Raw genomic sequence first — 24,442 nt, 5'->3', positions numbered from 1 at the left:
TATCATTTATATAATCGACAGTTTTTTGTTTATTTGGTAAATATAGCAACCAAGATTATAGGTATTTTATATTCCAGTTGTAATGTGACCTAGTAACATCCTTTCTAACAGTAATGATCCCACCAGTATAGCCCACTACATTTTAACTATGTGCAGCCATGCATTTAAAATTTAAATAGCTTTGGACGTTTTTCATGAGTTATTAACATTTTATAGTCAGCAGTCACATTATATTTAGTACTTCATACAAACTCATTCTCATAATTTTTCTAATACCAAGAATTGGTTGACCATCACGAAGTTGTCAACCAAAATTCAAATACTACCAGTAGTTCAGACCCACTGCCTACACTTCATGAAAATCATCAACGTAACCACAGACTATTATTCTACGTCAACATGTAGCATAAATTCACATTAGTCATTTCTCAGATTCATGTACAGTATACCATCACAAAAAAGTACAATACATTACAGGAGAGTGCACAAATAGTCCCTAATACATCATTGACCTATCATCACCACATAAACCGCAGAAATACAGATTAGTTCACAAAACCTCATCTTAATATAAGCGTCACACATTCTCGATAAGCTTCACGTAAATCCATAAATACACCCCATGTAGAAGAATGCTCTAATGTAATCTATGCACCTCGTTCATGCTAACATATCATGTATTTTGAGCAAAGAAATATATTTTACGTCACAAGTGATCTTTCAAACATCTATAACTTTTAGTTTTCATAGTTTGTTTATTATTTTCGTTTAACAAATACCATTCCCCACTGAACCTTGTCTCACAGTGATATCATAACAGTGATGAAGTTGACAAAACTTGTAAAAATCTAAGATTTCCATTTTCGAAGACGTTTTGTTTTGCTGACATCAGCTGACTATAAACACATAAAACAGTCCTACTTCCCCTTATCTAAAATTTGTTTTTCATAATGCATGAAAGATTCCCAAGATGGGAGTAACTTAAATCTATTTATCCACAACTAATACAACATAACATACCATAGTTTAAGTAATCCAATAAAGAAATTATTTTCTTGTTTCCACCTTTGGTTCACATAAATATGTTAACACTTCAGATACAGCGAAACTTTTCAAAAATATAAATAATAATGGTTCACATGTAAGAGGTTTCCCCAACAGAAACAGTAATAAATATTACATATTCCAGTCCACAAATGGTTTGTAGTTTCTGTTTAATTAGCTAGTAATGTGAGATCATAACAAGGCTACATAACTACATTATTGTCTCTTACGCTATTAAAAGGGAGACAGATTGACAGTAGGAATAATTCTACAAGGATAAAATGATGGGTAGGAGAAAAAAATTAAGTACATAAAGTTGAAATTATTGAAGTAATACAGCAAGAACATTTAGGCCCTGGACCTGTTACATACGTATCATGAATAAGGTTTGTGATCCTCTGGGAATATTACTGCTACAATTCCTCAACGTTTGTCTCTTGGTCTCCATCTAATTCAGATTCTGTTCCCGTTTCAATGAAAAGCCCCAGTTTTACCACCACTGTGTTCACTGCAAGCACAACACACAGCCAAGAAAAATGTTTAAACCGTCTTTGAGCTGAGTTTTTTGTTAAACTGTACCAAAGCATGTACTAACAACACTGACCTATCCAGATTGAAGTTTACAACTTTTTTGACCCATCACTGAAGCTAACATTTTCATGGGAGTCTCTCACAGATAAAATTTTATTATTGAAATTCTTGAGTAACGTGAAAGTACATTTATGTATATCATACACACTTTTTCAATAAGTAGTTCTGCTATGATTACACATCTGCTTCCGAATACTGTTTTCCTAAAACTTCTATTAGCGGATGCTGTTTCTTTTCTACTTTGTGAAAAAGATAAGTCAGTGTTTGGTAGGGCTGTGTTAACATAAGATTCTTGCATAGGATCACTACTGCTTTCTATAACTGAATGTCCTTCTTTAACAACTAGGCTGATTTTGCTGTTAGTAACATTTACTCTGCCATCCGGTAATTTGATTGCTTATTTGTTTATTGTTTATCTTCATGATAGATTCTAGGTCTCCTATTCTTGAAAATAAATTGTCATCATTGAATTTTATTTCTGAGGTCATTGCTACATTTCATTTGGTCACTATTATATTTCATACCTACTTGCATATCTCCCTGTTTTCCTAAGATAAGTCTTAGTTCAGCACACTGATCAGGTTTTGTGTCAGCTTACATATCTTTTGAAATGTGAAAATTAGCTGACACACATCTATAACCCCTCCCTCCCCCTGCTTTACTTTCTACTTCTTTAGAGTTGTTCATCTTAGCTATATCTAAAAGCAAAATACGCCTCAAAAACCAAGATTAAGGGTTTTGGTGTGCTTAGCTTCTCTCTTCCTCTGAATTCTCATATTAAAATCATGTGATTTTTCCTTTACCTTCATTTACTCATGGTCTTTGCATGAGTAATTGTTATTCTCTGAAAAAGTGCCCATTATAGCCTTCTCCCCTGCAATCTTTCTAATTGACTTAACTTGTGGATTTTTGTAGTATTCTTATGGAAAAAGCTACATTAACTATTGAGCCAAAAATGTCTATAAATCCTGGCTTCAGCACCCACCTGAAAAGATTGCCCTTAATTCTCAACATCGCAAATATTTATTTTTAATGGCATTTCGTATATGTAAGCCTATTCGTACGCAATGTTTGTAGATAAAGTTCAAGAGAGGAATCTTGACAAAAACTGTTAATTATACACTTAATTGCTAATAGCATCAGTGATAGTCTTAATACAATCAATTTGGTCCTATGTTGTTGAAATGACACAGCAGAAGGTTAATGACATGTTTTTAGATTGTGATGTTTTATTTTCACTTAAAATTAATCAAAACACAGGCACAAACACTGTTTAAAATCAAAAGGCAAATATAAACTCTGAATACACATAAAAGTTATGAACAGATCCACTGCCCTTCTCACCACAACGAGTCAAAAGATGTTCACATCGTGTTCACTCTCACTTATGTGTAACGAGGCTAAGCAACTTGCGCCAAGCAAGAATAGTATATATCGTGACGATAGTTCTGGAAGTTTCCAGGATGTTCTACAGGTAAAATTACTATCTACATAATTTTCGTTTCTCAGTTTTATATTTCCAGTTTAAAGCTTATGTTTAGCAAATGTAAAGTCTTTTGGTGATTCATAGGTAAAAACAGTATTGTATAATTGGAGTAAATATTACCAGAGCTATTCCCGTTATGTTTAGTTGATACCTTATCATGTACTGTATATCAGTAATTATCTAAATATATACAATTGTCTTGAATGACTTCAGATGACTTTTCAAAATAAGAATGAGTGATAATATTCTCTTTCAAATGCTATTTCCAGTATTTATTGGAAAAGTAATTTTTATGGTACAATATTGCACCATAAGTAACTATAGTACATGAGTGGAAAAATATGTATGAGGCAAAGATTCGCCTGAGTACTAGAAAACGTTATAAACAGATCAGAGGACAGAGGACATTCTCGATTAACATTAACACCGCTTTTGACGAACATCCTCCCACTCTCCTATATAATACAGTGCAACTATTGCCGCTGATGTCTGAAAAACCACCGAAGGCTGTGAAACAACCACTGTAACAGTAATTTCAGCATGCTGTTTGATATGTTGAATCCGATGTTTCAATTCTCAAAACGGAACAATTCAGATTCTCATGCTGCCTGACAGTGACTAGAGAAACAGAAAGTCAAAGGTGACAGTAATATTGCTACGAAAGTTGATCACGAGTATCTTCGGCAGCAGTTCGTTTCATAATGCTTGAAGGTACTCTGTTATTTAGTCAAAATACATTAAAAACCCTTGGTATAAGCGTATAGGTTAGATGGTTAAGCGTGTTCCATGTTCTATAATCTATAATCAGCCTGTCCGACAGGCTATTTATGTAATTGGCGAACACTAAACTGCTACAGGGCATTTCTGGTTTCACCTTTATCTGTGATGAACTGACGCTGTCCATAAAAACGTACTGGTCTCTACCATTAAAAAAAATCTTCGAGACAGTTGCGTATTTAAATATGTATAAGGTATTCGAGGAACAATATACAGCGTCAATAAAATCTTCTCGGTTCACAAGTCGCATCACTTCACAAGCAGAACACCGTGGCGGTCGTGGCAGTAAGTGATCTTGACTACGGTTGTTGCATTACTCAGCAATTAATGTTGTACGTTTTGCTGTTTGCATGTTGCAGCTTTTTAACTCTCGTGAAGATATTTTCACAAAAACTGTGATAACAGCAATAACAAACCTAATAACTCGTAATTACATTATTACTTTTTACCAATACCGTGGGTCCCTTATACCGAACCACTCAGAGACAGCTAACGAAAGCTCGAGTGTTTTATTCGAAGTGATGGGGCTTGCAAGCCAAGAAGATTTTATTGAAGCATGCAACCACAAAAGACTCTAAGGACAAATATATAGCGTGGTGCAGTGTCGAATGTTTTCCGGAAATTTAGGTATGTAAAATTAATGTGTTGCACTCTTCTGTGGCTTGCACGATATAAATTGGCCTTCTAAATCCTTGTCGATTTATGAGTTTCTTTTTATGGAACTCTATGAATATGAGCTTAGAATACGTAACATTAGATCTGGGTTAAGGATGTTGGTCCACAATTTTGAGCATCTGCGCTTTTGTTCATCTAATACAAAGTGAAACAATAAACCAACGACAAAATTTCGGAGTTTGTTCAGGGATATTTTCTGAGTGGTCCGGTATAAGGGACCCACGGTATTGGTAAAGAGTAATAATGTAATTACGAGTTATTAGGTTTGTTATCGCTGTTATCATTGTTTTTGTGAAAATATCTTCACGAGAGTTAAAAAGCTGCAACATGCAAACAGCAAAACGTACAACATTAATTGCTGAGTAATGCAACAATCGTCAGATCATTGTGTCGCTCTTCCATTGCATTCAGTTAACCATACGCAACCAGCTCTTCATTAGTAATCCTATCACTCCAATGTTCAACCAACACTGCCAGTAGAATAAACTCCGGACAGAGCCGACCAGTACTGGGTGTAATATCAGCTTGAGGGGGAAGAGTGAAGTGGACATTACTATTTCCATTAGCAGAATACCGAAAGTGAACGGAATGAGTTTGTTTTCAAAGAAGACGCAGATCACGTTCTGCTGACATTTGCGCTCTTGTTTAGTTATTTTCAGTGAAATGCTGGCACAAAGATAAATAGGGGTCAGAAATCAAACGAAGTGCAATTACTCTCTAACGAGTCACCGGAGATGAAGAATTTCTGATGCCTCAGTACTCCAAAAATATCTCCAAGCAACGTCAAGAATTTGTTGTTGGCTTTCGGGAACCACTTTGTACAGGGCGTGGCAAATAAAGGTGACCCACAGAACAGAGTTCCAGGGTAGAACGAACCACAGCAGAGAAAAGGAAATACAGTACTGAGTATAGTAGATGTTGAAAGAGACCACCATTCATCTGTGGGCACTTTTGGGCCATGGTCAGCAAGTTGCTGAATGCGGATCGAAAATGGACTGTTGGAACTGCTGCAGTCTCATCCCTAATGTTCTGCTGCAGTTACTGAAGACTATGAGGCTTGTTGCGATACACCCTAGACTTGAAGGCTTTCCACACACTGACAGATCAGGTGGCCTGAGTGGACACTATGTGCCGCGACCAGACTGACCTTTGTTAACAACTGCGTCACACGTGAAGACTGTGTAAACACGCTCCAAGGTTGGACCAGCTGTACAGACAGTGGTTCCATCCCGTTGGGAGTAACTGTATGTCTTTTCCTCCTCCGTTAATGCTGCCACATATTCACGTCCAATCGTATCTACTGATCTGGGCCACTTTTACTTGCCCCACCCTGTATAAATGAATGCATAACCTGACGGAGTGTTCCTCCCATCTCCTGTGTTTTCATACGGTGTGCTCAATTTCCTTTTCTTTCCCTCCGATGTTTGTGATCTGCGTTTTCCTAAATTTAGCATTTGATCTTTTCATCAGTGAAAATGTTTTTATCACAATCTCAGCAAACTCAATTACGACAGTACAAAAATCGAGTAACAGTACTCATTCACAAGGTTAAAACGCGACGGGAGGTACAATAAAACACTAATATTTGTTTGATCATGATATTTATTGCAATTTTACGCGGTATTTCGCAAGAGTGTGCGTTAGAAATGTGTGAGGGCGTCGTTGACTGTTTAAGGCACCTAACTGTAAGTCTTGTTTCCAGTGCAGACAATAAGTTACGTACAGCTGGTGTTTGCTGAGATTTTGTGAATAATGTCTCACTGTTGTGTCTATAATGTGCCGACAGCAAGGTGGTGACAATGCCTCGCCTCACCGACCACCTCTACCGGGTGCACATCTTCGGAGACACCGACCCGGACCCCGTGTGGGTCTCGTGGCCAAATTACGGGAAAGTTGTCTCCATAAACCTCGACATGATGTTATTTAATGACTACTCACTCGGAGACATCGTCATCGTGGATCTGAAAAACCTGACTGCAGGACACGCCCTCCGGACCGATATCAATATCATACGCGCTATTGAATTTGGCTACAAGGTAGGTTCTTTCAAACTGTTGTTCCACATACAATGTACACACGTCTTAAACATTAAATTCCTTGGAACATATAGTACTTAAGTTAAATTTTGTCTGTGCGTGTAATTTGCACATAAGAAGGCTAGAAGAGCAGCGTTACCCTACACAGTTTTGTATCAGTTGCTAGTATTTCCTCGTATCAGAATTACAGCTGTGGACATATGCTGGAATTTGAGACAGGAAGTTCTCCCACATTTCCTTCTCTGGCGAGCACTTAAATGAGAATTACAGAACAATCATATAGATGTAGATATAGATAACTTTGTATGAAACATTCTTGGTTTCCTTGCGGCAGCAGACCCGAGTAAAATCTTAAGCTTTTGACGATTACTGTAATTGGCTAACTTTATATTTGAACAACATGTAAAGTGCAAATGTTCATGTGAGTTGGCTACATACCATGGTAACAACGTCTCAGTGACCTTCAGTACACGATGTCATCAAGATGACATTGGTGGGAAATTCAAAAAAAGGAAGCTAATGGAAATAACCAAGTTATTTTAATAGGATATTCGTAAACAATTCACTCGCAAAAAAATTCCAAATCTCGTAATTAGCTCACATATTTCAGCAGCCATTATGTCGCCATGTTCAAAAGTCTCTGAGTTATATTCTAAAATATGTAAGGATATTGACACTATTGCAGTATTTCCATGTGAGAAATGCAATACCTTAATCTAATTTTGCGTAAATTGGCGTCATCTTCGAAGTTATTTGATTATTTATCAGCTACACGCGAAGATATTGACTATAGTGGTGTAACTTGGCGTTTCTGATCTAATTCATAGGTCAAGCAGCAATTGTGAACGTTCAGTGTTCGATCTCTGCACCATACTTGGTGTAATGCACTATAGACTGTCAAATCAATTATTTCTGCATTTGAATTGTTCTATGAGACATAAATTTTACCGGTACTACACTGTACCACCGTCTAAACATACGGAACTATCACCAGATTAGTGGAAAAGTGTGTCACGTTAAAAAAAATTGCAGTACGACAGTATTTCCATATCAAAAAGTAGGACCCATGTCCCTAGAGTTCCATACAGACTTAATTATGTAGACACATAGTTTATCCATCTCCGGAATCGAGATCATCGTCAATTTTTGCCTGTTATCGATATCGATACAGACCAGATAAACGTATACCTATTTCCGACAAAAGGGGTCTTAACGAAAGGACAGACACCGTCGGACAACAAATGACAAAAAAATATTTTTTCGTGTGATAAAATTACAAATTAACAATTTGCGGATTTATTCCTTTAGTCATACTACCAAACCTTAGTTCTTGCAAACTTTCATGATTTGTGAGTGTAAACTACGTAACATAAGTGGTCGTATCTTTTGACTGCAGATTGCATTGACTCAGAACTTTACATTACACCGCCAAGGGACTATAGACCTCAGTATGCGAAATAAATCTCAATGTGACATTTCAATCTATTCCTGATAAAAAGAGCTCTTAACAGACGGAAGGACAGGCATAACAGCTGACAAAATTTTTTTCGTATGCTAAAATTATAAATTAACAATCTTCGGATTTTTTCCTTCATTTGTACTGTGGAACCTTGCTTCTCGCCAAATTTCATTATTCTACCCCAAAGGGAACTACACCATAGGTTTTAATGTGTGAGTTTGTATCGAAACATATGGCATATATGGCAGATCTTTGATCGCAGTAACTCAGGTAATACCGTGATATGTGACAAATTTCAACTTGATACATCTACCCATTCCTGAGGGAACACGTTTTTAACAGACAGACAGATGAAAAAGTGATCCTATAAGGGATCTGTTTTAACCGATTGAGTTAGGGAACCCTAAAAACATGTGAGCTTCACCTCAACTACACAAATTAATGCTGTTCATCTCTCTCTCTCTCTCTCTCTCTCTTTCTTTCTCTCTCTCTCTCTCTCTCTCTCTCTGTCTCTCACACATACACAAGCACACACACATTATTAATTCAAAGTCATCCACATAAAAAATGTATATTTCAAGCATTACAAAGTCATTTACACACACACACAAATATCCATGAAAACTGACGCCTGACACATAACTGTGGGCTCTCAAATTAATTTTCCCATGCAATTTTTTCATTTAAAGCGTTACAAAACACGTAAGAATAAAAATAACATCATAAGCCAGTAGCTGACACTCCACTTTTAAACCTAAATGAGGCAGTGTACTGGAATAAACCTAATAAAATCTGTAACTTTAAGAAACATATGCTAGCTAAAAACTATGTAAATTACACAAGCACAGAAACAAATAGGCAGTCTGAATTACTGCCAGCTACTGGAAGAAAGTAATTAATGTGATCCTAGGCCTATATGAAAGTATGAGTAAAAATAAACCTGACCAAACGTCATTGCAGAGAGTGAGAGGGGGGGTGGGGCGGTGGAGAAGATAATAACATATACACAGTACATGTCAAGTATTGCAATGCTGTTTTCACATTTCAGATGTCCATCAGGCATGGTAATATTGCTTATTATTATGTTGGTCTAGGCACACTGAAGATTATGTGCAAAAACGAACTTCTGTAGAAAGCAGTAACATTTACTGATTGTCAAGGCTCTTTAAAACGACATTTTCATAATCAGCCACTAGGTGCTATACGAAGTTAATCATACTACACCTAATACAAATTTTAATTTATTGGAATATTTGCTATACTATGAACACTCAACAAATTTTATATAAAAATGGTGGTGTATAGGGTACAGTTGTTACAGTTTAGCTGTAACAGGACCAATATTTTACATTTTTAATGAAACGCAACAATGTATATGGCTGTTTGTTATAATTCTGCAGTAGCATTATGACATAGGGGGAAGTATTTTCCTTAAGTTTCTTTTGTTACTTGTCTTCAAGAAAATGAGTAGTTGACCCCCAGTAGCTGTCACCGCTAGCGGCTAATGACCCCAGTTTGTAACACCTCAGTTGCTGAAACCCCAGTAACTGACACGACTGACACACACTACACATACACACTGTCACCCGCTGGTGCTGCAATACAATTTTAACATCATTGCTTTCCCAACCTGTAAATCGATCATAATTGTCTCACATGTAAACTGACTGTCAATGCCCCACCCTATAATCTGATAATTATAGCCCCTCTTGTAGATTGACAACGTACAGGGTAATTAGCTACAATTTTGCTATGACGTGGCGTAGTATGGGGTGATTTGTTATTACGTTTAGTGAAAAAAATACGAGCTTACGGAATATCGGACCAGGTTTGTGATTGGATTCAGGATTTCCTAGAAGAAAGAACACAACATGTCATTCTTAACGGTTCAAAATCTGCAGATGTAGAGGTAATTTCGGGAGTACCGCAAGGAAGCGTGATAGGACCTTTATTGTTTACAATATACATAAATGACTTAGTTGGCAACATCGGTAGCTCCGTGAGGCTATTTGCAGATGACACGGTTGTCTACAAGAAAGTAGCAACATCAGAAGACACGTACGTACTCCAGGAAGACCTGCAGAGGATTAATGCATGGTGCGACAGCTGGCAGCTTTCCCTAAACGTAGATAAATGTAATATAATGCGCATACATAGGGGCAGAAATCCATTCCAGTACGATTATGCCATAGGTGGTAAATCACTGGAAGCGGTAACGACCGTAAAATACTTAGGAGTTACTATCCGGAGCGATCTGAAGTGGAATGATCACATAAAACAAATAGTGGGAAAAGCAGGCGCCAGGTTGAGATTCATAGGAAGAATTCTAAGAAAATGTGACTCATCGACGAAAGAAGTAGCTTACAAAACGCTTGTTCGTCCGATTCTTGAGTATTGCTCATCAGTATGGGACCCTTACCAGGTTGGATTAATAGAAGAGATAGACATGATCCAGCGAAAAGCAGCGCGATTCGTCATGGGGACATTTAGTCAGCGCGAGAGCGTTACGGAGATGCTGAACAAGCTCCAGTGGCGGACACTTCAAGAAAGGCGTTACGCAATACGGAGAGGTTTATTATCGAAATTACGAGAGAGCACATTCCGGGAACAGATGGGCAACATATTACTACCGCCCACATATATCTCGCGTAATGATCACAACGAAAAGATCCGAGAAATTAGAGCAAATACGGAGACTTACAAGCAGTCGTTCTTCCCACGCACAATTCGTGAATGGAACAGGGAAGGGGGGATCAGATAGTGGTACAATAAGTACCCTCCGCCACACACCGTAAGGTGGCTCGCGGAGTATAGATGTAGATGTAGATGTAGATGTATTTTTGTTATAACATGCATCTATGTTTTACACTTTTGCTGAAACATGTTGATGTATGGACAAATTTTTTACAGTTTTCTTGTAAAATGCCGATATATGAGGAAATTTATTACAACTAACATTGTAATGCATGGGGCTGTTTTTTACACTTTTGCTGTAACATGGGGCTATTTCCTACACTTTTGCTGTAACATAGTGCAATTTTTTACATTTCTGTGATAACAGGGGGTCAATTTGTTACAATTTTGGGATAACGTAGTGATGTTAGGGGCAAGTGGCATGAAGTTCAGTAGCAGAAAACGACAAAGGTTTTGTACTGATGGATAAAGTCAGTATTCTAGCAAGTAGACACTGTAATGTTTGGCGAGTCTGATATCGGTTGAAGCTGAAACAATACGAGATTTTGTCAGTATAACTACTGTGTCTCAGAGCAATAGCACAACTTCTTAACACGGCGATTCAGTCACCAACTATTGATGCTGCAACTGAACTTGAAGTCTTACCTAAAGAAAAGAATGACCACTATAGAAAAATTATGATCTTAATCTGTGCTGCTGGATCCATCCTAGGTTGCAGATTGAACCAAGCTCTCTGTTCTGAGAACAAGTTGAGCCTGACAACTTCCCTGAAGGGCAGTAAATTTTGGAATTTTTTACGAGTACTTCGACTATGTACTGTTAAAATTGTGACTGTTGATGGGTCTTTACACTGTACGAGGCCGTATTTACCTCTCTGCACATTGACTGGCGGGTGTTCGTTACAGGATTTCAAACTAATACCGAGCCTAAAATGAAAACTATGGCCACAGTAGTGCACCTATGCTCTCTCGAGCCGTGTCCTGCAGTTCTCCACCCTCTAACGCAGGTCTAAAAATCTACTCACAAGACCGTCACAAAATTGGTGGAACCTCCGGTTGAGACCCTTCACTTGGCTCAAACCACAGGACCCCGATCGACTGTGGGAACAATGAGCTCTGCTTGCAGCCGACACACGGCTGACCACTTTCGCCAGCCACCTGTAGGGACTGAAGACGGCGTCATGGCCCAAGCGACAGGCGCCACTGGTGACGACATGAGCCACAACCTGCAGCCTTGATGGCCGCAGGCAGCGCCTCCTCCAAATTTCATTGGCAGACGAGGCTCTCAGATAGACATACCGAGCATACAATGGACTTCTTTCGAGCTCTCGACGCTAATTCCCTAAGGGGCTCCATAACACGCAAAACACTGGCGCTTTCTATAGCTAGCACAACGCTCCTCCTGTGTGGTTACTTAGACCCTGCTAAAGGGTGCAATGACTAGACCAGACGACCAGCCTCCTCACTGACTCTCCTTACTAAAATTATGCTCGCACATTACGTTTGTCATTGGCTATGTTGTGTATTTTAGATCCCATATTTTGGAGCATTTCATTTAATATATTATTATGTTTAGCAGTTTGCATTTAAAGAGGGCGTAGGCACTATAGATTGCATTTTATAATGCTGCTACCATCCCAAAACCTTGTTTCTGTACATAACCTCCAGCACGCCTACTCCAAATCAAGTTGACATAGTTCATGGACTGTTTAAACACGAAAATTACATTGTGACACTTGACGTAGACATTGTATGTGTTGTTGTAATCTTTATCCTTCCTAAAATGGTTTGTCTTCAAGTTTCTTTCGCACAGAATACATTAACTGTATTCTTCCAGTAGCTGGCAGAACACGTAATTCAGACTGCCATTTGTTTGTGTGCTTGCCTACTTTGTTTAGTATTGGAGCCAACAGTTTGTTTTGTCACCCTGCCATGTGTAGGCCTAAAAATAGAATTTCAGCTACCTGCTTGGGACGTCATTTTCAGCCAAAGTCTTCAGTAGCAATTTAGATGTGGAATTAGAATGGGAAGAACTTAATGTGAGAAAAATGTCGAATCAAAATAACTTTGAGCTACCTAAATTTCCAGTTGTCATTTTATTTGAGCAACCAGTTTCAGCGCCACATTACACAGTCTTCAGGCTCCCTGACCGACGTGTAGCAAGACTCCCACCTCTGGTCCAGTCACAGTAGGGACCAGCATTTAGTGGTTTAGTGGTTGGTATCCGTAGATGTTCGACACAGTGAACTCTTCGACCATCACATGCCGACAGAGATCGCTCAGGCGGCCTGAAGATGGCGTAACGTAGCGCCGAAACTGGTTGCTCAAGTAAAATAACAAGTGGAAATTTAGACGGCTGAAAGGTGTTTTGTTTTGAAATTTTTTATTTAACAACCGAGGTTCCGCAACCATCTGTATAAAGATAGACTTACAAAGACTTAATATGTGATCCATAGTTTTGTTTTAGGCATCAGTCAGTTTTGACAAATATACACTCCTGGAAATTGAAATAAGAACACCGTGAATTCATCGTCCCAGGAAGGGGAAACTTTATTGACACATTCCTGGGGTCAGATACATCACATGATCACACTGACAGAACCACAGGCACATAGACACAGGCAACAGAGCATGCACAATGTCGCCACTAGTACAGTGTATATCCACCTTTCGCAGCAATGCAGGCTGCTATTCTCCCATGGAGACGATCGTAGAGATGCTGGATGTAGTCCTGTGGAACGGCTTGCCATGCCATTTCCACCTGGCGCCTCAGTTGGACCAGCGTTCGTGCTGGACGTGCAGACCGCGTGAGACGACGCTTCATCCAGTCCCAAACATGCTCAATGGGGGACAGATCCGGAGATCTTGCTGGCCAGGGTAGTTGACTTACACCTTCTAGAGCACGTTGGGTGGCACGGGATACATGCGGACGTGCATTGTCCTGTTGGAACAGCAAGTTCCCTTGCCGGTCTAGGAATGGTAGAACGATGGGTTCGATGACGGTTTGGATGTACCGTGCACTATTCAGTGTCCCCTCGACGATCACCAGTGGTGTAAGGCCAGTGTAGGAGATCGCTCCCCACACCATGATGCCGGGTGTTGGCCCTGTGTGCCTCGGTCGTATGCAGTCCTGATTGTGGCGCTCACCTGCACGGCGCCAAACACGCATACGACCATCATTGGCACCAAGGCAGAAGCGACTCTCATCGCTGAAGACGACACGTCTCCATTCGTCCCTCCATTCACGCCTGTCGCGACACCACTGGAGGCGGGCTGCACGATGTCGGGACGTGAGCGGAAGACGGCCTAACGGTGTGCGGGACCGTAGTCCAGCTTCATGGAGACGGTTGCGATTGGTCCTCGCCGATACCCCAGGAGCAACAGTGTCCCTAATTTGCTGGGAAGTGGCGGTGCAGTCCCCTACGGCACTGCGTAGGATCCTACGGTCTTGGCGTGCATCCGTGCGTCGCTGCGGTCCGGTCCGAGGTCGACGGGCACGTGCACCTTCCGCCGACCACTGGCGACAACATCGATGTACTGTGGAGACCTCACGCCCCACGTGTTGAGCAATTCGGCGGTACGTCCACCCGGCCTCCCGCATGCCCACTATACGCCCTCGCTCAAAGTCCGTCAACTGCACATACTGTTCACGTCCACGCTGTCGCGGCATGCTACCAGTGTTAAAGACTGCGATGGAGCTCCGTATGCCACGGCAAACTGGCTGACACTGACGGCGGCGGTGCACAAATGCTGCGCAGCTAGCGCCATTCGACGGCCAACACCGCGGTTCCTGGTGTGTCCGCTGTACCGTGCGTGTGATCATTGCTTGTACAGCCCTCTCGCAGTGTCCGGAGCAAGTATGGTGGGTCTGACACACCGGTGTCAATGTGTTCTTTTTTCCATTTCCAGGAGTGTATATATATATATATATATATATATATATATATATATATATATATATATATATATATATATATATGTGTGTGTGTGTGTGTGTGTGTGTTTGTGGGTGGGAGGGTATGGGTGGGTGGATCATTGGATGGGCAAATAAGTTTCTGAAACTTGACATGAAAGTTACTTTTTTGTGCTGACTGCTTATTTTTGTGATCATTTTAGACTTTGAATTAAAAATGACATTTGACAAACATTATTTATTTTTTAGAACAATTTATATATGAAACTATTTAATTTGATGGTCACATTTTTTCATTACGTTTCTCTTCATATGGTTGATGAGGTTAAAATATTTATGGCGTTTACGGTGTATCGTAATGATCTGATCTGTTACACTGATCACAAGACTAGCACATTAGCAGCTCCTCGTAAACGTTATGAGGCGTAAAAGAGATATATTGCTGTGATCATTCAGGAGGCAACAGAGAGTCATACTGTAGCCACTTTATAATAATGACGACCTCTAACCGGATATGAAGGAGTCGATGTATGTCTGTATTGCTGCTGGCCATGTGAACGTATCTTATTACTGAAAGTGACTACTAGCAGTAGTTCAAAAACAGAGTAGTGACTGTATTAGTAAATGTCAACATGGAAGGATACATATGGTTATTGTACTTCTCAATGGACACACACAGCTGAAGTTTTGACACATAATTGCATATTACCTGTCGCATACCACTTGGTACTGCAGCTTTTCACTGGTGGAAAGTGTGTTACTTCGATAAACCTTTCAGACATCCTCCACCTGACTTTTCATTTTTAAACGCTGGCATTTATTTTTTACATGCTGTAGTCTTTTTCTAAAAAGAGAAAAGCTCCTCCGGTAAATTTTTCCAAATGTGGAAACGTGTTCCAAGGTACAACATAGTCATGTACCTAGAAACATACATTTCATTGAAATTTAAAAGCACTGCTATCGAGAAAATCTTGTCAGTATTGTTTTACTAGTCTATGCGTTACATTATTACTCATAATCAGTAATAATCAGTAAGTTAAACCAAATTAAGCGGAGATATTATCAAAAACTAGTTATCAGTTCAATAGGTTTTGAAACAGAAGCTTCTGGAAACTAACACAAACTTCAATTTTCAAGACAGGAAAATAGTTAAGACTTTAAAGAAACTCAATGCATTTACATGTATAACGTGTTCCATGGTAAGAAAAACCGTCTTCTGTTTCAAGCTACAAGGTGAGGCAGGATCAGCGATGTATGGCTTAAATTTACATATGTTATATAAATAATTCTAAAAATATATAGTATTTTACTCACTGTAAAGTAACATACATGAAGAATTAACAACATATTCAAAATAACATAAAAACACTATACAGCACTTGTAGAACGCGAAATATTTACAAATGCTGCACAGTACATAACCTTATGTCTAACGACAACTAGAAAATAACAGGAACTGCTTATGGTATTCTCATGTTCATTCCTTCATATAATTCAGTCGCGGCACCAAAGTACTTACCACAGCACATTGTGTGTTCCTGTACACACTATCGTCCAGGTACAACTCTCTCCCATAATGTGCACAAGTGAACCTCCGATGTGTCTCAGAACTTCTGACTGTTGGAGTGAAACCTTGCCAGGCCTTTCGGTTGAAATAGGTAACTATCGCTAATGCTAATCTCCATTGTGCTATTTGCATGTGATCCGAAATAATAGTTGTTTCTATCATTTATTAAACTGAATTTGACATATAAAGACAGTGAACTATGTCTGCTTTCCAGTAGAAAAAAAACATATTTAATGCTAGGTAGAAAGTCTGTGTTTCTGCTACTTCATCAACAAAGGTAATAATCGCTAAAATTACAGCAACTTGGCTGGAAACTGCGTCCAAGAGCTCATTCACAATAGGAATATCAAACGCAGCACTTACGATATATAATGGAATATTTTTGTCTTGATTGCGTTTTAATTGCTTTTTTTAATTATGCACCATTACATGTTTCTGCTCTAGCCATTACCAGAACTACATTAAAGTCACACGTCCGCAGTATGGTTATACATATGAATTTGACGAGACAAAGTGTATCAATAGTTATTTAAGTGGCTGTGATGATGGTTTTTAGACGAAACGAGTTAATGTATAGAATTTTAAATAGAAAGTAAAAAGCGAACAAGATAGAATAATTAAACAACTGGTAACAGTGATTGTGGACTTTTCTAATGACTTCATGTCATTATATATGTTGTGACTTGGCAAGACAGCCAAGCCACTATGAGGAAGCCGAATGGCACGCGTTAAGCTCACGCAGGCTGGCGTGAGGTCTGGAACATTTAAGGAAGTTAGACTTTAGCAAAAAAGGTCGTAGCTGTTGGAATACTTAACTTTAATCCATAATTGGTGAACATCGGTCTGACGGTACATGCATCACAAGATAAATAGCAAACGATAATGGCGCCTTGCTAGGTCGTAGCAAATGACGTAGCTGAAGGCTATGCTATCGTCTCGGCAAATGAGAGCGTAATTTGTCAGTGAACCATCGCTAGCAAAGTCGGCTGTACAACTGGGGCGAGTGCTAGGAAGTGTCTCTAGACGTGCCGTGTGGCGGCGCTCGGTTTGCAATCACTGATAGTGGCGACACGCGGGTCCGACGTATACTAACGGACCGCGGCCGATTTAAAGGCTACCACCTAGCAAGTGTGGTGTCTGGCAGTGACACCACAATATACACTTATAGTATACATGTGAAGCGTATACTGAGATGCCCTAAAATGAAAAAAACACATCAAGACTAACACTAGGGCCTACCAGGTGTGACCACAGATATGTGAGTAGCCGCAAGACTTCTTAAGTAGTAGAACCCAGTATGTTGCCCTCGAAGGCAAGAGTTAATCAGAGACTAGGGTTTCGTCTGGAGTGCCCCAGGGAAGTGTGATACGACTGCTATTGTTCCCTATGTACATAAATGATTTGGCGGACTGAGTGGGCAGCAATTTGCTGGTGTTTGCTGATGATGCCGTGGTGTACGGTAGGGTGTTGAAATTGAGTGACTATAGGAAGATGCGAGACGACTTAGACAGAATTTCCAGTTGGTATAATGAATGGCAGCTAGCCCTATATGTGGAAAAACGTAAATTAATGCGAATGGGTACGAAGATCAAACCTGTAATGTTCGGATACACAGTTAGCAGTGTCGTGCAAGACAGTGTCAAGTCGTTTAAATATCTGGCCTTGACGTTGCTAAGCGATATGAGGTGGCATATGCATGTGAGAACTGTGGCAGGGAAGCCGAATGGTCGACTTCGGTTTATTGGGAGAATTTTAGGAGGGTGGTTCATCTGTAAAGGTGGCTGCACCTAGGACGCTGGTACAACCTATTCTTGAGTACTTCTCGAGTGTTTCGAATCCATACCAGGTCGGATTGAAGGAAGACATCGAAGCAATTCAGAGACAGGCTGCTAGATTTGTTACCGGTAGGTTCTAACAACACGCAAGCGTTACCGAGATGCTTCGGGAATACAAATGGGAATCCCTGGAAGCAAGGAGACAGTCTTTTCGAGAAACACTATTGAGAAAATATAGAGAACCGGCATTTGAAGCTGACGGCCCAACGATTCTACTGCCGCCAACAAACATTGCGCGTAAGGACCACGAAGGTAAGACACGAGAAATTAGGGTTGGGGGTTGTTTTGGTGAAGGAGACCAGACAGCGAGGTCATCGGTCTCATCGGATTAAGGAAGTACGGGGAAGGAAGCCGGCCGTGCCCTTTGAAAGGAACTATCCCTGCATTTGCCTGGAGAGATTTAGGGAAATGGCGGAAAACCTGCCGGCCGCGGTGGTCTAGCGGTTCTGGCGCTGCAGTCCGGAACCGCGGGACTGCTACGGTCGCAGGTTCGAATCCTGCCTCGGGCATGGGTGTGTGTGATGTCCTTAGGTTAGTTAGGTTTAAGTAGTTCTAAGTTCTAGGGGACTTATGACCTAAGATGTTGAGTCCCATAGTGCTCAGAGCCATTTGAACCATTTTGAACGGAAAACCTAAATCAGGATGGGCGGACGCGGGATTGAACCGTCGTCCTCCCGAATGCGAGTCCAGTGTTTAACCACTGCGCCACGTTGCTCGGTGTGAGAAATTAGGTCTCATACAGAGGCAATTAGACAGTCGTTTTTCCGTCGCTCTATTTGCGAGCGGAACAGGAAAGAATGGGACAAATAGTGACACAGGGCACCATCCTCTACACACGGTACGGTGGCTTGCCAAGTGTCTATGTAGATGTAGATGTAAAGTATGTGCAGGCCCTTTAGCTATTTCGGCATAGATTATAACTACACCTAACACCAAGCCTATTTCGCAGTAGCACATACCACTTACACACAGATATTTATTCAACTATATGAACAAAAAACGTAAATTAGTTACAAATTACGAGGTGTATACACTTTATTCAACATGTAAACGTCACTACAATTATTCTCACTTAGGTTACTACATCAACGGCGAGGATGTGGGGCAGACGAATAGCGAAATTCTGCATGACCGGCTGTAGTGTCGGAACATCGATGCAGTCTCTGACCTCTTGAATGGCTGTTTTCAGCAATGATTTTGGTTTTATTGCTGTGCACCTTGTCTTTCATATAGTCCCACAAAAAGGAGGGCATGTGTTTAGATCCGGAGAATATGGCGGCCAATAGAAGCCCATGCCAGTGGCCTCTGCGTACCCCAGAACCAGAACGCAGTCTTCAAAGTGCTCCTCCAGGATATCAAACACTCTCCTATTTCGATGGGGTCGAGCTTCGTCTTGCATGTACCACATCATATCAAAATCAGGGCCACTTTGAATAATGGGGTGAAATCATCTTCCAAAACCTTCACGTACCATTTGTTAGTCCCCGCGCCATCAAGGATCATCACTCGGATTGTTCCGTGCCTGGACATTGCACACCAGAGAGTCACTGGCTGAGGATGAAGAGACTACTCGATAGCGAAACGCAGATTCAAATAAAAGTGGACCTCGTCGATAAACCAAAGCATACACGTGCATACTAATTCCCAACATGTCGCATGCCCAACCGTGCAATTTGAACATCGTAGCACAAACTGTTCAGAAGTTATGACGCTTTTATTTCACATAATTCAATAAAGGTCACCCTGGGTGTACCTTAATAATTGTCTATAATAGTACAAAGACTGCGAATTGTCTTAAGATTTATACTTGCGTTACTGCAGTTTTTACTGTTTCGTTTCCATTTGTCCCTTGTATCTTAACATCTGTCAAATGTGAGTAAACATGCAGCGTGCTGCAGTATTAAACCACATTGACGTAACTTGACTGTCTAATTGTTCTTTTCTTTTCCAGACTGCCTATTGCCGGAGTTTGAAAGCACTGCATTTGATAAATGCTGACAAAGTAATTGATTTTACAATGAAAATTTTGAGATCAGCTCTCTCCAAAAAGTTGCAGAAGAGGGTAAGAAAAAATTCGTTACTCGACTTTTCATTTTGATATATAATGCTCTTACTCCTATAAATCAGTGAAAATCATATAATAGGAGAAGGATATTTCTGTATATTCTGGCTCTCTTCCCATTTTCTAGCTCACTCACTCGTTTCGTCTGTTCGTTCACTAGAAAATGGAAACTTACCCTGAACCTACAGAAATATCCTTCTATAATCCACTTTTCATGTCTAACTCAGTTAATTTTATTTAAATTACCTAGAAAAATTAATCAAAATGATTATTTTTTCGTACCATGTTCATCAGTTTTCAAAATAATTATTTTTTCATACAAGAGGTTAAAGTAGAAAAATAAGATTTAATTTTTTTCTATAAAAGGTGAACATAAGAAAATAATAAGGAAATAATAAGAAATTAAGGCCTATATTTGATTCTGCTAGACTTCTTTCGACCAGAAATGCCCTTTTTGCCATTGCTTTTAATGTCATCTTAGCTTCGCCCATCACTAGTTATTTTACTGCCTACGTAGCAGAATTCCTTAATTTCATCTACTTTGTGACCATCAATCCTGATGTTAAGTTTCTCACTGTTCTCATTTCCTCTACTTCTCATTACTTTTGTTTTCCTTCGATTTGCTCTCAGTCCATATTCTTTACTGATTAGATTGTTCATTCAGTTCAGCAGATCATGTAATTCTTCTTCACTTTCACTTGCTATAGCAACGTCATCAACGAATCGTATCATTGATGTTCTTCCACCTTGGATTTTAATTCCATCTCTGAACCTTTCTTTTATTCCCGTCATTGCTTCTTCGATGTACAGATTGAAGAGTAGGGGCGTAAGTCTACATCCCTGTCTTACACACTTTTTAATCAGAGCACTTCGTTCTTGGTCGTCCACTCTTATTATTCCGTCTTGGCTGTTGTACATATTTTATATTAACCGTGTCTCTCTATAGCTTACACCAATTTTTCTCAGAATTTCGAACATCTTGCACGGTTTGACACTGTTGAACGCTTTTCCCAGCTCGACAAAATCCTATGAACGTGTCTTGATTTTTCTTTAGTCTTGCTTACATTATCAACCGCAACGCCAGAATTGCCTCTCTCGTGCCTTTACCTTTTCTAAGGGCAAACATATCTTCATCTAACAAGTCGTCAATTTCCTTTTCCAATCTTCTATATATTATTCTAGTCAGCAACTTGGATTCATAAGCTGTTAAGCAGATTGTGCGATAGTTCTCGCACTTGCCAGCTTTTGCATTCTTCGGAACTGTGTGGATAATATTTTTCCGAAAGTCAGATGGTATATCGCCAGACTCATACATTCTACACTCCAACCTGGTTAGACGTCTTGTTGCGACTTCCCACAATGACTGTAGAAATTCTGATGTACTGGTAATGTTATCTACCCTTCCGCCGTATTTGGTCGTAAGTCCTCCAAAGCTCTCTTAAATTCTGATTCTAATACTGGATCCCCTATGCTAAATCGACTCCTGTTTCTTCTTCTATCATATCAGACAAATCTTGCCCCCTCATAGAGGCTTTCAGTGTATTCTTTCGACCTATCCGGTCTCTCCTCTGCATTTAATAGTAGAATTCCCTTCCCGCTCTTAATGTTATCACCCTTGCTTTTAATGTCACCGACGGTTGTTTTGACTTTCCTGTATGCTGAGTCCGCCATTCCGACAATCACTTCTTTTTCGATTGCTTCACATTTATCATACAGTCATTTCGTCTTAGCTTCCCTGCACTTCCTATTTATTGCATTCCTCAGCGACTTGTATTTCTGTATTCATGAGTTCCCCAGAACATTTTGTACTTCCTCCTTTCATCGATCAACTGAAGTATTTCTTCTGTACAGATGTACAGATGATTTCTTCACAGTTACCTTCTTTGTACCTATGTTTTTCTTTCCGACTTCCCTGATGGCCCTTTTCAGAGATGTCCATTCCTCTTCAACTGTGCTGCCTACCGAGGTGTTCCTTATTGCTGTATCTATAGCGTTAGAGAACTTCAAACGTATCTCGTCATTCCTTAGTACTTCTGTATCCCACTTCTTTGCGTATTCATTCTTCCTGACTAATGACTTAAACTTCAGCCTACACTTCATCACTACTACATTGTGATCTGAGTCTATATCTGCTTCTGGGTACGCCTTAGAATCCAGTATCGGACCCCGGAATGTCTGTCTGACCATGATGTAATCTAACTGAAATCTTCCTGTATCACCCGGCCTTTTCCAAGTATACCTCCTCCTCTTGTGATTCCTGAACAGAATATTCGCTATTACCAGCTGAAAATTATTACAGAACTCTATTAGTCTTTCTCCTCTCTCATTCCTTGCCGCAAGTCCATATTTTCCCGTAACCTTTCCTTCTACTCCTTCCCCTACAACTGCATTCCAGTCCCCCATGACTATTAGATTTTCATCTTGCTTTACTTACTGTGTCACCCTTTCAATATCATCCTATACTTTCTCTATCTCTTCATCTTCACCTTGCGACGTCAGCGTGTATACCTATCGTTGTCGATATTGGTTTCCTGTCGATTCAGATAACCCTATCACTAAACTGTTCACAGCAACACACCATCTACCCTATCTTCCTGGTCATAACGAATCCTTCTCCCGTTACACCATTTCCTGCAGCTGTTGACATTACCCTATACTATCTGACCAGAATCCTTGTGTTCGTTGCATTCCGCTTCACTGACCCCTAGTACTTCTAGATTGGGTCTTGGATTTCTCTTTTCAGGTTCAAATGGGTCAAATGGTTCTGAGCACTATGGGACTCAACTGCTGAGGTCATTAGTCCCCTAGAACTTAGAACTAGTTAAACCTAACTAACCTAAGGACAACACAAACATCCATGCCCGAGGCAGGATTCGAACCTGCGACCGTAGCGGTCTTGCGGTTCCAGACTGCAGCGCCTTTAACCGCACGGCCACTTCGGCCGGCTCTCTTTTCAGATTTCCTAGTTTCCTACCACGTTCAAGCTTCTGACATTCCACTCCCCGACTCGTTGAACGTTAGCCTTTCGTTTATTATTCAATCTCTTTCTAATGGTCAGCTCCCCCTTGGAAGTCCCCTCCCAGAGATCCATGTGGGTGACTGTTCCGGAACTTTTTGGTAATGGAGAAATCATCAGTGCACTTATCCCGTCGATACACATTACGTGTCTTTAATGCAGTGGTTTCCTTTGCCTTCACCATCTTCATCCGTTCATCACTGCTGCTACTCCGCCTATATGGGCAATTTCCCAACCCTAGGAACAAGAGAGTGCCCTGAATCTCTGTCCGGTCCTCCGCCCTGTTTGACAAGGCCGCTGGCAGAATGACGCTGAGTACTTATGGCGGAAATCTTCGGCCGCCATTGCTGATTGTTAATCAAAATTTGAGTAGTGGTGCATTCAGAACCCAGGCCCGAGTACGTTTTGATTATTAATCAAAGACGCTACCCCTAGACCACGGGATTCCATCATCAAAATGCTAGAAAACCTGGAATAGCAGGAGCTTGAATACAGAAGCTATCCCATGAAAGTCAATTGACAAAGTTTCAATAACCAATATTAAACTGTTGTTGTTGTGGTCTTCAGTCCTGAGACTGGTTTGATGCAGCTCTCCATGCTACTCTATCCTGTGCAAGCTTCTTCATCTCCCAGTACCTACTGCAACCTACATCCTTCTGAATCTGCTTAGTGTATTCATCTCTTGGTCTCCCCCTACGATTTTTACCCTCCACGCTGCCCTCCAATACTAAATTGGTGATCCCTTGATGCCTCAGAATATGTCCTACCAACCGATCCCTTCTTCTGGTCAAGTTGTGCCACAAACTTCTCTTCTCCCCAATCCTATTCAATACTTCCTCATTAGTTATGTGATCTACCCATCTAATCTTCAGCATTCTTCTGTAGCACCACATTTCGAAAGCTTCTATTCGCTTCTTGTCCAAACTATTTACCGTCCATGTTTCACTTCCATACAAGGCTACACTCCATACAAATACTTTCAGAAATGACTTCCTGACACTTAAATCTATACTCGATGTTAACAAATTTCTCTTCTTCAGAAACGCTTTCCTTGCCATTGCCAGTCTACATTTTATATCCTCTCTACTTCGACCATCATCAGTTATTTTGCTCCCCAAATAGCAAAACTCCTTTACTATTTTAAGTGTCTCATTTCCTAATCTAATACCCTCAACATCACCCGACTTAATTCGACTACATTCCATTATCCTCGTTTTGCTTTTGTTGATGTTCATCTTATATCCTCCCTTCAAGACACCATCCATTCCATTCAACTGCTCTTTCAAGT

At 40.3% G+C, this 24,442-nt stretch overlaps 1 protein-coding gene across 3 annotated transcripts in view; it reads left to right on the top strand.

The window, feature by feature from the left end:
* LOC126191560 (retinol-binding protein pinta-like) overlaps nucleotides 1-24,442 on the top strand; it is a 282,679-nt gene that overhangs the window by 217,428 nt on the left and 40,809 nt on the right. For all 3 annotated transcript variants that reach the window (XM_049932475.1, XM_049932473.1, XM_049932476.1), the window contains 2 exons: nucleotides 6,360-6,609; nucleotides 20,028-20,138. In XM_049932475.1, coding sequence (XP_049788432.1) covers nucleotides 6,360-6,609; nucleotides 20,028-20,138 — 361 coding nt within the window. The remainder of the gene's footprint in view (nucleotides 1-6,359; nucleotides 6,610-20,027; nucleotides 20,139-24,442) is intronic.

Source organism: Schistocerca cancellata, chromosome 6 (genome assembly GCF_023864275.1).
Source record: "Schistocerca cancellata isolate TAMUIC-IGC-003103 chromosome 6, iqSchCanc2.1, whole genome shotgun sequence".
Classification (NCBI taxonomy): Eukaryota; Metazoa; Arthropoda; class Insecta; order Orthoptera; family Acrididae; genus Schistocerca; species Schistocerca cancellata.
This window is presented reverse-complemented; position numbering and strand designations above follow the sequence as displayed.